The sequence below is a fragment of the Scyliorhinus canicula genome, chromosome 5 (assembly GCF_902713615.1).
Source record: "Scyliorhinus canicula chromosome 5, sScyCan1.1, whole genome shotgun sequence".
NCBI lineage: Eukaryota > Metazoa > Chordata > Chondrichthyes > Carcharhiniformes > Scyliorhinidae > Scyliorhinus > Scyliorhinus canicula.
Window position 1 is genome coordinate 199,306,762 of NC_052150.1, and position 16,593 is coordinate 199,323,354.

At 45.7% G+C, this 16,593-nt stretch overlaps 1 protein-coding gene across 4 annotated transcripts in view; it reads right to left on the reverse strand.

The window, feature by feature from the left end:
- The window catches only part of wdr37 (WD repeat domain 37), a 154,609-nt gene that overhangs the window by 83,350 nt on the left and 54,666 nt on the right, over nucleotides 1-16,593 (reverse strand). For all 4 annotated transcript variants that reach the window (XM_038798323.1, XM_038798322.1, XM_038798325.1 and 1 more), the window contains 2 exons: nucleotides 4,793-4,889; nucleotides 917-1,012 (listed from right to left, as the gene is read on the reverse strand). In XM_038798323.1, the coding sequence (XP_038654251.1) occupies nucleotides 917-1,012; nucleotides 4,793-4,889 (193 nt within the window). The remainder of the gene's footprint in view (nucleotides 1-916; nucleotides 1,013-4,792; nucleotides 4,890-16,593) is intronic.

Genomic DNA, 16,593 nt, shown 5'->3' on the forward strand with positions numbered 1-16,593 from the left:
TATGTTTGATATATTCCATATATGAATGATATTTATGCTCCAATCAAGTAAGTTATGTCTGCGCACAACTTCATGGATAAAATTCAGCCTAGTAAATAGTATATAATACAACTATTTCTGCACAAGAAGCTCTCATTTTGGTCTATCACGTTATGCTAGTATTCGGTTTCATATTGATACTATTTCTTTCCCATACCCCAGTTTGTTACCTTCATCCTCAATATCTTAGCTTTTCCTCTCTTAGTTATTGACTTAACTACAACATATTATATTATAACTTATCCCACAGTTTAATAATCTTTTGTTTTTAAAAAAAATCTTAATACTTCCTTTTCACTTAGACTCTTCCACAGGGAGCACTGGAGGCTGGGTCATTGAATACATTCACGGTTGAGTTAAACAGATTTTTGATCGACAAGGGAGTCGAGGGTCATGGGGGGCAGGCAGGAAAGTGGAGTTGTTGAGACGACAATCAGATCAGCCATGATCTTCTCAAATGGTTCAGGCTCAATAGACTGAATAGCCTATTCCTGCTCCTATTTTTTATGATCTTATACTCCCAATCCTAAATTTATTTCCCCTTTTTATTGATTTATTCTTTCAAAATTTAAAATTCAAAAATATATTAGAACCATTTTTAAAATTCCTTGAAATAAAAACTGAAAAATTAGAATTGTTCTCTCGTCACAATTATATTCTCCCATCTCTGGTGTCGTCCCAGTGATTTTACACTGGACTTTTTCATGTTTCTAGAATGGCTTGTTCAAACTACATGCAACATTCTAACCATAGCACACCATGAAGTAGTCATAAAACATTAACTTGCAAATACAGTAAATTGAAGTTTGACCACTCTCTAAATTGTCAACACATTTATGGTTAATATGAACAGAATTAAAAACTGAATTTTCTCAACCTTTTGCCTTCAACTGTCCTTTGCTTAAGTCTCCCCCATCCACAGTCTGACCTTCAGCTGTTAAACGATCATTCAAAGTTTCAATTTCTCTTCGCACTGCAAGGTAAGCAGACACATTGTGATTCGTCATTTCTCATGCAACAAATTGCTAAATTGGTTTTTTTTTTATAAATGTTTTTAATTCAGTTTTCATGTTTTATATTGAACAAATTACAAATTGTTAGAGAGAGAGAAAAAAAAAAGAACACGCAAAAATTAACATATATATTTACAGGTAAGCATCTTCGTAATAATAACTGTGGCCTCCCCCCTTTAGCCGGCATACATATTTTACATTCCCCAATATGGCCGAGGCACATGTTTATTGGCATTTATTTACAGTTTGATTTTGGGCCTTAGCTAGCCGTCAAACCCCCATAACAAACCCGGAGCCACACCCCCCCCCCCCCCCCCTCCCCACAACCTTCCCCCGATTCCCATCCATTTTCCCCCGATTCTTGGCCACCCGACTATTCTTCCTCTTGTTCGTTGGCCACAAACAGGTCCCGGAAAAATTGCATGAATGGCTCCCACGTTCTGTGGAAGCCGTCGTCCGACCCTCGGATGGCGAATTTGATTTTCTCCATTTGGAGAGATTCCGAGAGGTCGGACAACCAGTCTGCAGCTCTGGGCGGTGCTACTGACCGCCAGCCAAACAGGATTCTACGGCGGGCGATCAGGGAGGCAAAGGCAAGGGCGTCCGCCCTCCTCCCCAGGAATAGATCTGGCTGGTCTGAAACCCCGAAGACCGCCACTATCGGGCATGGCTCCACCCTCACCCCCACCACTTTGGACATAACCTCGAAGAAGCTAGGGGTTCTAGATTCCCTAGATTCCTAGGGGTGCACATCACCAAAAATCTATCCTGGTCCACCCACGTCGACGCTATCACCAAGAAAGCACAACAGCGCCTTTACTTCCTCAGGAAACTAAAGAAATTTGTCATGTCCACATTAACCCTTACCAACTTTTACCAGTCGGTCATACAGGTCACTACAGTTCCCTTTCTCTAGGATACTTGCGTCCAGTAGGTCTTCCAGTAGTGTCTGTCGTGGCAGTTGTGGGTACGTCCTTGTCTCCTTTCGTAGGAGGTTTTTGAGCTGGAGTTACCGCAGCACGTTCCCCCCAGCTAGCCGGAATTTCTCTGTCAGTTCGTCCAGTGTTGCGATCCTGTCGTCCGTGTATAGGTCCCTGATTGTCAGTATCCCCCCGTCCTGTCTCCACCTTTTGAAGGTGGCGTCAGTCAGTGCTGGTGTGAACCTATGGTTGTTGCAGATGGGAGCCTTGTCCGACATTTTGGTCAGGCCAAATTGCTGCCGGTGGCTGTCACCACTGGGCTGTTGGAGTGTTTTTTGGGTGGGGATGGGAGTGCTGCCGTGGCGAGGGCCCGGAGGGAGGTCCCCATGCAGGAGGCCTCCTCCGCACGCACCCACTCGGCTTCTGGCCCCTGGATCCATCCCCTTACTCGCTCGGCTGTTGCCGCCCAGTGGTAGAATTGTAGATTCGGGAGAGCTAGCTCCCCCCCCCGGATTTTGTTTTTTGTAGGACCTTCTTTGGGATCCTAGCATTTTTACCCCCCCCCCCCCATACGAACGCCATGATAAGTTTGTCCAGCACTTTGAAGAAGGCCTTGGGGATGTAGATCAGAATGGGTCTAAACAGGAAGAGGAACCTGGGCAATACGTTCATTTTGATCGTCTGGACTGTCCCCGCGAGGAAGAGTGGGAGTGTGTTCCATCTTTGCAGGTCCTTTTCTACTTCCTCCGCCAGGCTGGTGAGGTTCCATTTGTGGATCCCTTTCCAGTCATGGGCTATTTGGATCCCCAGGTGGCGGAATTTTTGTCGGGCTTGTTTGAGCAGCAGCCCCTTTAGTGCTGCCCCCCCCCCCCCTCCCCTTGCTGGTGTACTGGGAAGATCTCGCTTTTGCTCATGTTGAGTTTGTAGCCCGAGATGGCACCAAACTCTTTCAGGAGCGCGATGATTCCGTCCATGCTGCTTTGTGGGTCCAAGATGTAGAGGAGCAGATCATCTGCATAGAGTGAGACTCTGTGCTCTCTGCCTCCCCTTCAGATCCCCCTCCAATTTTTTGCTGCCCTGAGCGCGATTGCTAGCGGTTCGATTGCTAGTGCGAACAGCAGCGGGGACAGTGGGCATCCTTGTCTGGTGCCCCTGTGCAGCTGGAAGTATTGAGAGTTGGTATTGTTGGGCCGTACACTCGCCATGGGAGCATTGTATAGGAGCTTTACCCAAGCGGTGAACCCTGTTCCAAGCCCGAACCGCTCCAGTACCTCTATGAGGTATTTCCATTCGACTCTGTCGAAGGCCGTTTCTGCGTCCAGGGAGACGATCACCTCTTGTGTTCTCTCCCCGGAGGGGGTCATTATCACGTTCAGCAGGCGCCTGATGTTCGAGGTGAGCTGTCTACCTTTGACGAAGCCCGTCTGGTCCTCTGTGACCATCTCAGGTACACAGTCTTCTAGCCTTTTGGCTAGGATTTTGGCCAGTATTTTGGCGTCTGCGTTCAGCAGAGATATGGGTCTGTATGACCCACATTCCGTTGGGTCTTTGTCTTTCTTAGGTATCAGCGAGATTGAGGCCTGTGCTAACGTGGGTGGCAGTGTGCCCCGAGCTAGCGAGTCTGTGAACATCTCCCGCAGGTGCGGGGCCAGCGCTGTCGCAAATTGTTTGTAGAAGTCCGCCGGGAATCCGTCCGGTCTCGGCGCCTTCCCCGTCTGCATGGAGCTGATACTGTCCATGATCTCTCCCAGTGCTAGTGGTGCTTTCAGGTCCCGTTTCCTGCCCTCTCCCACGACTGGTATGTCCAGTCCATCAAGGAACCGGTTCATCCCAGCCTTTCCCGTTGGGGGCTCCGAGGTGTACAGCTCTTGGTAGAAGGCCTTGAAGGTTTTGTTAATCCTCTCTGGTTCTGTTTCCAACATGCCTCTGGTACCCCTGATTTGCGCAATTTCTCTGGTGGCTGCCTGCTTTCTCAGTTGGTGTGCCAACAGGCGGCTGGCTTTATCTCCGTGTTCGTACAGGGTTCCGCCCGCCTGGCGGAGTTGGTGCACTGCTTTCCTGGTGGAGAGCAGGTCAAAGTTCCTTTGTAGTTCTTTTCTCTCCGCCAGGAGCTCTACGGTCGGGGCCTCGGAGTATTTACGGTCTACTTCCAGTATGGAGTCGACCAGCTTCTGCCCAGCCACCCTTTCCTCCCTATCTCTTTGCGCTTTGAAGGCAATGATTTCCCCTCTTAGTACGGCCTTAAGCGCTTCCCAGAACGTGGAGGATGATACCTCCCCGTTTTGGTTGTTCTCCGTGTACTCTGCTATGGCCCGCGCTATCCTTTCGCTGAAGGCCTTGTCAGCTAGTAAGACACCGTCCAACCTCCATGTGGGGCGCTGGGCCCTTCCCGTCTCCAGCCGCACGTCCATGTAGTGTGGGGCGTGGTCTGATATCACAATTACGGAGTATTCCACTTTGTCTATTCCTGGAAGCACCGTTTTCCCCACCACAAAGAAGTCAATTCTGGTGAACACGTTGTGTACTGGGGAGAAGAAGGAGAATTCTTTCTCCCCCGGGTGGGCAAACCTCCAGGGGTCCACAGCTCCCATCTGCTCCATAAAGTGACCGAGTTCCCTTGCCATGTTTGAGGTTTTCCCCGTTTTGGGGTTTGATCTGTCCGTCTTTGGATCCTGTACACAGTTGAAGTCCCCCCCCCCCCCATGATTAGTCGATGCGTCGCTATGTTCGGGATTTCTGCCATGGTCTTTTTGATGAAGTTGCTAAATTGGTTTGACGGTTGTCATTCAAGTAGCGGCTGTACACACAGCTGATACTCACATTCCAAATTTTCAATGTACAAATTTTCAAATTCTCGTTCAATCTGTCCAAATAATTCCAGCAAAGTTTGCCGAATTGATGGCGGCAGTTTGGAATCCTAGGGGAAAATAAATTTTAAGAGTCACTTGCTTGTTATGAATCAGAGCAATATGTTTTCTTAAAAATCAGTGCCACTATAGACTAGTTGTTACCAGAGTATGGCTACTTTATTCAGAATGCCAACAATCTTTTGTTCTGTTTGCGTATCTGATGAAAAATATTGTTTTCTCTCTACAACTAAGGATAACGTTAGCAGTGAAAAAGAAGCTCCATATTTTAGTGCACTAATTCAGGGCACTATGAAGCTTATGTTCTAAAGTTGCCATTCACAGTGAAAAGGTGAATGATTAAGGTCTAAAACCAACCAAGTGTTGGGTTACTTCTGAAATATTCAGCAAATATTCAAAAGTAACAAGTGTAGCCAATTTTAGAAGGAGGTGCAAGGGAAGTCAGACAACCAAACATTACATGAGAACGGAAATGTTCATACAATGTGATCATTAGTAGAGAGACTTGTATTTTAAATATAATCTTTTATACAAAAGCACTGCAATATGCAAGAGGTCATTAGCAAATTCTCTGTAGTATACGTAAAGCCAAAAGGTGAACACAGAACATCGCTTTCAAACCAATTGCTGAAGGCGATCACAAATTGTGAAATTGGGCACTCATGAACATCTGTCTGAAAGGTCTTGGTTTCATCATGACTCTCTATTGGCTGCTCTGCTTTATTCAAAGCCACTTTATTAAAAGGTGCCTACTAATTCAAAACAAAATCATGCCAAAAAATGTTTCCCACGAAAATGCATTGGAAATTCACTCTTTGAAATCATTCAGATAATTCAAAAGCTCAGCTAATTCTAGCACGATTTGCTGCCAATACCAGGTCTCAACCAATGAAAAATGCCACTTTGTTTGAATTCAATGCATGCTTGTCATTAGGCGCCCTCTCCCAACAATATGCTACAGAGTGGGAGCAGAGCAGTTTGAGAACATGCCTGAAATGCAAGACCATTTACCACTGAGCAAAAATAAAGGATTAAATAATGCACCCGTAGTTCATTGTAAATTAATTAAAAGCAGTGTTAGTATTAAGTAGAGGTTGTCTTGTGCCCGATAAACAGACACAGACTGAAATTGCAGTTGGGTTAGGAGGTGTATGATTGTAATGTGTAACTTTGTAAACAAATGTGTATCAAAGTGTGCAAAGGTTAGTAGTTCCAGTTCCATCTTTCATCACCTGGCAAGAGGATGCGCATCTCAGCTTGTCTAAATATAAAATCATGATTGGTGAATTAGTTAAAGCAAGGCAGAGCAGCTAATGTTCTTCAGGGATACCTGAAAAGGCAAGTGAACTTGGCCAAAGAATTTGGAACCAACCTTGTTTCTGAATCATAAGCCTTTTAAAACCTAGGTTCACTTACAGGGAGATTAGTTCCACACTCAAATAAAGCATCAACAAACAGATGAAAGTGGTAAAGGTATGAAGTTCTCTCTCAGTACAAACCCAAAGATGCATCCACAAGACTGGGATATGGGATCATTTTCCACATGTCTGATAACACTCATCTTTTTTCTCTAGCATCACTCTCAATTCCTCCACTTCCTCAGTGTTGTCAAAACTTTTGCCTAATATATTCAGACTTTATACTAAATAAGTTCCAACCCTAACTCTCCTTCCAAACTCTGGTAAACAGATGCAGGGTTACCAAAGCAAGGCACAAAATGTCTAACTTGTCACTGAAGGATGGATGTCAGGACTGAAACTTGCTAAATTATTGAGACCCACACCGCATGTTATTGAATGGAGTCAGCAGCCTTCCATTTAAAAAAATCTTTAAAGCTTGAATGGGTCTATGGCATGAAATTAGTGTTGTTTCTCATTTATTCTCATCGGATTTAGTACTTCTACAGTGTTGCTATGGAAGTTTGTAGTACATGACTTTGAACCCCCCTCAGACAGCAATGGACTCAGTGTAAAATGTAATGGCGGCAAGTAAAATTTACCAACTACGGGAATAGTGAAATTAAGTCAGCCATTTCTTCCAATTAAACACTGGAAAAACTCAATCCATCCTCTTCAAGCACCTGCCACAAATTACTTGCTACTGAATCTATTGTAAATGATCTTATATAGAAGAAACACACTGTTCACAATCTCAGCATTTTATTTCATACCATGCTGAGTTTCCAATCACATCATCTCTTCAACTTTCATATCGTCCACCTCTGCTCAAAGCCTCATCCATGCCATTTTCACCTCCAGACCTAATTTTTCCAATGCTCTTTTCGGCAGCCTTACATCCTTCACACTCTGTAAACGTCAGCTCATTCAAAATTCTGTTTCCTGTATTTTATCCTGTATTCTCTACATAACAAGTCACTCACCGTTCTTCCCAATTCCAACCAAGCTACGTTAGCTCCCAGTCCTCCTCTGCTTTCACCCACCAGTGGAAACAACCTGCCCGCATCTATCCTATCTATTCCCTTCATAATGTTATATGTTTCTATAAAATTCACCCTCATCCTTCTAAATTCCAACGAGTACAGTCCCAGTCTACTCAACCTCTCCTCATAATCCAAACCCTTCAGCTCTGGGATTAACCTAGTGAATCTCCTCTGCACATCCTCCAGCGCCAGTACATCCTTTCTCAGGTAAGGAGACCAAAACTGAACACAATACTCCAGGTGTAGCCTCACTAACGCTTTATACAATTGCAGCATAACCTCCCTAGTCTTAAATTCCATCCCTCTAGCAATGAAGGACAAAATTCCATTTGCCTTCTTAATCACCTGTTGCGCCTGTAAACCAACTTCTTGCGACTCATGCACTAGCACACCCAGGTCTCTCTGCACAGCAGCATGTTTTAATATTTCATCATTTAAATAATAATCCCTTTTGCTGTTATTCCTACCAAAATGGATAACCTCACATTTGTCAACATTGTATTCCATCTGCCAGACCCTAGCCCATTCATTTAATCTATCCAACTCCTCTGCAGACTTCCGGTATCCTCTGCACGTTTTGCTTTACCACTCATCTTAGTGTCGTCTGCAAACTTTGACACATTACACTTGGTACCCAACTCCAAATCATCTATGTAAATTGTGAAAAATTGTGGGCCCAACACTGATCCCTGAGGGACACCACTAGCTACTGATTGCCAACCAGAGAAACACCCATTAATCCCCACTCTTTGCACTCTATTAATTAACCAATCCTCTATCCATGCTACTAATGCCATGCATCTTTATCTGATGCAGCAACCTTTTGTGTGGCACCTTTTCAAAGGCTTTCTGGAAGTCCAGATATACCACATCCATTAGCTCCACATTATCTACCGCACTGGTAATATCCTCAAAAAAATTAGTTAGGCACGACCTGCCCTTTATGAACCCATGCTGCGTCTGGCCAATGGGACAATTTCCATCCAGATGCCTCACTATTTCTTCCTTGATGATAGATTCCAGCATCTTCCCTACTACCGAAGTTAAGCTCACTGGCCTATAATTACCCGCTTTCTGCCTACCTCCTTTTTTAAACAGTGGTGTTTGCCAATTTCCAATCCACCGGGACCACCCCAGATTCTAGTGAATTTTGATAAATTATCACTAGTGCATTTGCAATTTCCCTAGCCATCTCTTTTAACACTCTAGAATGCATTCCATCAGGGCCAGGAGACTTGTCTACCTTTAGCCCCTACCTTTAGCTTGCCCATCACTACCTCCTTCATGATAGCAATCATCTCAAGGCCCTCACCTGTCATAGCCTTATTTCCATCAGTCAATGTGAAGACCGACCCAAAAAACCTGTTCAGTTCCTCAGCCATTTCCTCATCTCTCATTATTAAATCTCCCTTCTCATCCTCGAAAGGACCAATATTTACCTTAGCCACTCTTTTTTGTTTTATATATTTGTAGAAATTTGTACTATCTGTTTTTATATTCTGAGCAAGTTTACTCTCATAATCTATCTTACTCCAAAGATGTGGTTAGGTGGATTGGCCATGATAGATTGCCCTTAGTGTCCAAAATTGCCCTTAGTGTTGGGTGGGGTTACTGGGTTATGGGGATAGGGTGGAGGTGTTGACCTTGGGTAGGGTGCTCTTTCCAGGAGCTGGTGCAGACTCGATGGGCCGAATGGCCTCCTTCTGCACTGTAAATACTATGATAATCTATGATACTCTTCTTTGTAGCTGTTTTAGTAGCTTTGTGTTGCCCCCTAAAGATTTCACAGTCCTCTTGTCTCTCACTAATCTTTGCCACTTTGTATGCTTTTTCCTTCAATTTGATACACTCCCTGATTTCCTTAGATATCCACGGTCAATTTTCCCTCTTTCTACCGTCCTTCCTTTTTGTTGGTATAACTTTGCTGAGCGCTGTGAAAAATCGCTTGGAAGATGCTTGGAAGGGGAACAGCTGCTCCCTATCCACCCTGTCCATGCCCCTCACAATCCTGTACAGCTTGATCAGGTCACCTTTCAGTGTTCTCTGCTTAAACAAAAACAACCCAAACCTATCCAATCTCTTTTTATAACTTAAATGTTCCATTGAGGCAACATCCTGGCGAATCCCCTCTGCACCGCCTCCGGACCATAGAACTATAAGATATAGGAACAGAATTAGGCCACTCGGCCCATCGAGTCTGCTCCGCCATTCCATCGTGGCTGATATTTGCTTATCCCCATTCTCCTGCCTTCTCCCCATAACTTCTGATCCCCTTATTAATCAAGAACCTTTCTATCTCTGTCTTAAAAACACTCAGTGAATTGGCCTCCACAGCCTTCTGCAGCAAAGAGTTCCACAGATTCACCACCCTCTGGCTGAAGAAATTCCTCCTGATTTCTGTTTTAAAGGATTGTCCCTTTAGTCTGAGAAGGTGTCCTCTGATTCTAGTTTTTCCCCTCAAGTGGATACATCCTCCCATGTCCATTCTATCCAAGCCTTGCAGTATCTTGTAAGTTTCAATAAAATCCCCTCTCATCCTTCTAAACTCCAACGAATACAGACCCAGAGTCCTCAAACGTTCCTCATATGACAAGTTCTTCATTCCAGGGATCATTCTTGTGAACCTCCTCTGAACACTTTCCAAGGCCAGCACCTCCTTCCTTAGATACGGGGCCCCAAGACTGCTCACAATACTCCAAATGGGGTCTGACCAGAACCTTATACAGCCTCAGAAGTACCGCCCTGGTCTTGTATTCTAGCCCTCTTGACATGAATGCTAACATTGCATTTGCCTTCTTAACTGCCGACTGAACCTGCACATTAACCTTAAGAGAATCGTGATCAAGGACTCCCAAATCCCTTTGTACTTCTGCTTTCCGAAGCATTTCCCCATTTAGAAAATAGTCTATGCCTATATTCCTCCTTTCAAAGTGCATAACCTCACACTTTTCCACATTGTATTTCATTTGCCACTTCATTGCCCAGTCTCCTAGCTTGTCCAAGTCCTTCTGCAGCCCCCTTGCTTCCTCAATACTACCTGTCCCTCTGCAGACCTTCGTATAATCGGCAAACTTAGCAACAGTGCCTTCAGTACCTACTTCCAGATCATTAATGTATATTGTAAAAAGTTGTGGTCCCAGCACAGACCCCTGAGGCACACCACTAGTCACCGGCTGCCATCCTGAAAAAGACCCCTTTATCCCCACTCTCTGCCTTTTGCCAGTCAGCCAATCCTCTAACCATGCCATGATCTTACCCTGAACACCATGAGCTCTTAACTTATTTCACAGTCTCCTATGCGGCACCTTGTCAAAGGCCTTCTGGAATTCTAAATAAATCACGCCCACTGGTTCTCCTTTGTCTAACTTCCTTGCTACCTCCTCAAAGAACTCTAACAGATTTGTCAGACACAACCTCCCTTTGACAAAGCCATGCTGACTCAGTCCTATTTTACCATACATTTCCAAGTACTTCACGATCTTATCTTTAATAACAGATTCTAAAGTCTTACCAATGACCAAAGTCAAGGTAACTGGCCTATAATTTCACATCTTCTGCCTCCCTCCCTTCTTAAACAGTGGTGTTACATTAGCCACCTTCCAGTCCTCTGGGACCCTTCCTGCCTCCAGTGATGATCATTACTAATGCCTCCACAATTTCCTCAGCTATCTCTTTTAGGACCTTGGGGTGTAGTCCAGGTGACTTATCCACCTTCAGACCTTTCAGTTTCCCCAGAACCTTCTCCTTAGTAATGGTCACTGCACTCACCTCTGTCCCCTGGTTCTTCTGGAGCTCTGGCATCCCAATGGTGTCTCCCACCGTGAAGACTGATGCAAAGTAACTATTCAGTTCATCTGCCATTTCTTTGTTTCCTATTATTACTTCTCCAGCCACATTTTCTAGAGGTCCAATGTCTATTTTTGCCCCTCTCTTACCTTTTATATATTGAAAAAATCTCCTATCTTCCTTTATATTACTAGCTAGCTTGCACTCATATTTCATCTTCTCCCCCCTTATTGCTTTTTGGTTGTCAGCTGCTCGCTTTTAAAGGCTTCCCAATCCTCTGGTTTCCGACTAATTCTCACCACTTTCTATACTTTTTCTTTAGCCTTTATGCTGTCCTCGACATCCCTCGTCAGCCATGGATGCCATGTCCTCCCCTTAGCATGTTTCCTCCTCCTTGGGATGAATTTCTGTTGCGCCCCCCTAATAACCCCCAAAAACTCCGACCTTTGCTGTTCCACGGTCTTCCCTGCTAGGCTCCTTTTCCAATCCACTCTGGCCAGCTCCTCCCTCATGTCTTTGTAGTTACCCTTACGTAATACCATTACATCTGATTGCAGCTTCTCCCTCTCAAACTGCAGGGTAAATTCGATCATATTGTGGTCACTGCTCCCTAAGGGTTCCTTCACCTTAGGTTCCCTAATCAAGTGAAAATGAAATGAAATGAAAAATGAAATGAAAATCGCTTATTGTCACGAGTAGGCTTCAATGAAGTTACTGTGAAAAGCCCCTAGTCGCCACATTCCAGCGCCTGTTCGGGGAGGCTGTTACGGGAATCGAACCATGCTGCTGGGTCTGCTTTAAAAGCCAGCGATTTAGCCCTGTGCGAAACAGTCCCAACAAGTCTGCCTCATTACACTTCACCAAATCCAAAATTGCCTGTTCCCTAGTAGGCTCTGGCACAAGCTGCTCCAAAAAACCATCTCTTAGACATTCCACAAGTTCCATTTCTTGGGATCCACTACCAACCTGATTTTCCCAGTCCACCTGCATATTGAAGTCCCCCATGATTATTGTAATATTGCCTTTTTTTACATGCCTTTTCTATCTCCTGATTTACTTTCTGCCCCACATCCTGACTACTGCCAGGGAGCCTGTACATAACTCCCATCAGGTTCATTTTACCTTTGCGATTCCTCAGCTATATCCACAGAGATTCTATGCCTTCTGTAACAAAGGTTACAAAGGTTACAAAATGGCATGAACATAGAAACATAGAATATAAGAGCTGGAGGAGGCCATTTAGCCCTTCGAGCCTGCTCCACCATGGCTGATCATGCAACTCAACAGCATAATCCCGCTTTCCCCTCATAGCTTTTAATCCCCTTCGCCCTAATGATTGGTTCTCCTTTTTAGAACTGACTCAATGGACTTTGATCAAAGCATGGTCCTACAATTGGCAATTGTGGGATTCATTTTAAGTGCCAGCATCTAAATAGATCAGGGCTAATATTTTTACTGCAAAATCCAATGTCTGTAATGCAAGGGGTTGGTTTAGCTCACTGGGCTAAATCGCTGGCTTTTAAAGCAGACTCAGCAGGTCAGCAGCACGGTTCGATTCCCGTACCAGCCTCCCAGGACAGGCGCCGGAATGTGGCGACTAGGGGCTTTTCACAGTAACTTCATTGAAGCCTACTCGTGACAATAAGCGATTTTCATTTTCATTTCATTTCAACTAACAATACATTGAAAAACCACTGCAAAAAATGATTGGCACAAAGTTGTTACCACTCATGATACAAATGTGGCAATTTAATTTGAAGGTCTGCAGGCACTGCGCGTAATTCATTTTACGAAGAGCTGAAAGTGGAATCAATTGTTTTGAGTACCTAATTATTTGTTTCCAATTAAGGGGCAATTTAGTGTGGCCAATTCACCTACCTTGGACATCTTTTTGGGTTGTAGGGGTGAGACCCACGCAGAATGTGCGAACTCCACATGGAGAGTGACCCAGAGCTGGCATCGAACCGGGTCCTTGGCGCTGTGAGGCATCAGTGCAAACCACTGCGCCACTGTGTTGCTGCACCCCCCCTCCCCTTCCCCGATAAGTGGAATCAATTGTTAACTGCACTACAAATTGAAACCACCAGGAAAACCAGACAGTTAAGGAATCTACACAGACACCAGACAGTTAAGGAATCGACACAGAGGGCTGACCCATTTTGCAGGAGTTCTATGTTGTGATTCCCAGCAGAGATGTGTTTTGCATTCACGATGAAGTTCACTGATGTCTGGTGCAGCACACAGATTGTATGGCACTCGAGTTTTGATCACAAGTATTTTAAAAAGTGTTTCAACGCTTTATTTGTTTTTCAAAGTCTTTGGGCCGTGTATGATGTGCAGTTTCGTTAAACTTGGTTTATTTTTGCACTGCTAGTTCATAGTTTAAATAAAGTACTTTTCAATTATGAAGGGAGTTTACATACGTTACTGTGTTTGTGTTCAAAAAGTAGCTGAAAGATAAAGAAGGCCAATCATTTGCAACATGGAGAGAAACACTCAGAAGCAACAGCAGCATTAGTGATGCAGGAATCAGACGTATGTAGACTCTCACTCAACTTAGCAAATTTAGCAATCACACCCAAAATAAAAGAAACCTAGGCATTCCGTCTCAAGTTATGCACTGCAGCCTCCAATTTGCAAAGAGCTTTGATTCTGCAAACTTCCCTCACCAAAGAGCAACCGGCTGCACCCTGTGTTTACCAACAGCAATTGGACTTAAACAATTTAGACTCACTTTAACAACAGAATTAAGACACTGTACACTATCCAATTTAAGATTCCTGTCATTTGAAAACAAATAAATCGTCTAACTCCCTGTAAATAAATGCAACAAGTAGCTTGATGGACAAATGGCACAACATTCTTCCAAAGGAGGAATATAAGCAAGTGATTTTGTTTATGTTCTTTCAAAATGGAGGCTGTTTGCCTTTGCACTAGTTAATTAGTTTAAGGGAAGACCCAAACCTGTGATTTGCACATTAAAAGGATGAGATTCTGTGAATTGGTCCCAATAACTCAGTTCAGAATCTGTAATTGCTGATATACATAGAAAATAGAAACAGGAGGCCATTCGGCTCTTCAAGCCTGCTCCACAGTTCATGATGATAATGTCTGATCATCAAGTTCAATTTCCTGATCCCACCTTCCCCCCCACATCACTTGATCCCTTTAGCTCCAAGAGCTATATCTAATTCCTTCTTGAAATTATACAATGTTTTCGTCTCAACTACTTTTTGTGGTCATGAATTCCACAGATTCACCACTCTCTGGGTCAAGAAATTTCTCCTCACCTCAGTCCTCAAAGGTTTATGCCTTATCCTCAAAGAATGACTCCTGAGGGGCGGCACGGTGGCCCAGTGGTCAGTATTGCTGCCTCATGCCGCCGAGGACCCAGGGTTTGATCCCAGCCTCGGCTCACTGTCTGTGTGGAGTTTGTACATTCTCCCACTGTCTGTGTGGGTCTGACCCTCCACAACCCAAACATATGCAGGATAGGTGGAATGGCCCCGCTAAAATTATTATAATAATCTTTATTAGTGTCACAAGTAGGCTTAATTTAATATTGCAATGAAGTTACTGTGAAAATCCCCTGGTTGCCACACTCCGACGCCTTTTCAGGTACAGAGGGCGAATTCAGAATGTCCAATTCACCTAACAAGCACATCTTTCGGGACTTGTGGGAGGAAACCCACGCAGACACAGGGAGAATGTGCGGTGTCTGCACAGTGAACCAAGCCGGGAATCAAACCTAGGTCCTTGTCGCTGTGACGCAACGGTGCTAACCACTGTGCTACTATGTTGCCCCTTAATTGGATAAAAAAGGAATTGGGTACTCTTAAAAAAAATGTTTTAACTATCACTTCTAGTTCTGGACTTCCCCATCATTGGGAACATTCTTTCGGAATCTACCCTGTCTAATCCTGTTAGGTCCCCTCGCACTCTTCTAAACTCCAATAAATATAATCCCAACCGACTTAGTCTCTCCTCATATGACAGTCCTGCCACTGCAGGAATCAGCCTGGTAAACCTTCGCTGCACTCCCACAACCCAAAGATGTGCAGGCTAGGTGGATTGGCCACGCTAAATTGCCCCTTAATTGGAAAAATGAATTGGGTACTCTAAATTTATTTTTTAAAAGTTTCCATCTGTGTTGCTTTTTCCTACCAGTATGACTGAAGTAATATGCACGTAAAGCAACAGCACGTGAAATAATGTGCGTGCTGATTGCACACACTGACTGTGAGAGTCATGAGTAAATATTTATTTTGTTTTTACCACTTGAAGTTTTTCTTAATATAAATTTTAGACTACCCAATTATTTTTTCCAATTAAGGGGCAATTTAGTGTGGCCAATCCACCTACTCTGCACATTTTTGGGTTGTGGGGGCGAAACCCACGCAGACACGGGGAGATGTGCAAACTCTACACGGACAGTGACCCAGAGCCGGGATCGAACCAGGGACCTCGGCGCCGTGAGGCAGCTGTGCTAACCACCAGGCCAGTGTTCTTCAAACTCGGGGGCGTGACCCATGAGTGGGTCGCGTGCGGGTGTCGGGAGGGTTGCGGAGCTCCCGATCGCGCAAATCCCCGCGTAGCAGCCGGCTTTTAATAACACTGGCTGCAAGCGAACATGTAAAAACATATTTGGCCACATTGCGCATGCGCGCACAATCAACGGCACGCATGCGCAGTGCGGCTGCTATTTTATTTGGTGGTAGTCTGTGTGAGGGTCTCTCCCTCCCTCCCCGGATGCGCACTGTTGGCGGGGTTTGTTTGAAGCGGTGACCCTGCAGTGGGCTGTATGAGGCTGGGTTTGGAGCGGGTAAGCTGCCTGCAGTTTGTGGTGATGCGAAGCCTCGGTGCTGAATTGTGTTCGGTTTGTCCCGGGCCCGGGGGCGCCTCATCCCAGGGCCGCGCTGCCAAGTGACAGACGGCCCCGCTGCTCCCCCACCCCCGCCCCAAACACACCGGCCTCTCGGCGGGGCTGCTCCCTCCTCTCTGCCCGGATCAGCCGCACGGCCTGGGTGGAATTAAGGACCCCCCCCCCAGCCCCAGTGTCCCCTCCCTCCACCCCCAGTGTGCCCACCCCCAGTGTTCCCCTACCCCCAGTGTGCCATCCCCCCACCCCGTGTGCCCTCCCTCCCCAGTGTGCCCTCCCTCCCCAGTGTGCCCCCTCTCCCCCCTTGTGCCCCCTCTCGCCCCCCCATCCTGCCCCCTCTCGCCCCCCCCCATCCTGCCCTCTCCCACCCCCATCCTGCCCTTCCCCCCCACCCTCATCCTGCCCTCTCCCCCCACCCCATCCTGCCCTCTGCCCCACCCCCATCCTACCCTCTCCCCCCCCACCCCCATCCTGCCCTCTGCCCCACCCCCATCCTGCCCTCGCCCCCCACCCAGTGTGCCCCCTCTCACCCCCCCATCCTGCCCTCACCCCTCCACAACCATCCTGCCCTCTACCCCCCATCCCCAGTGTGCCCCCTCTCCAGTGTGCCCTGTTCCCCCCACTTCCATCCCGCCCTCTCCCCCCCATC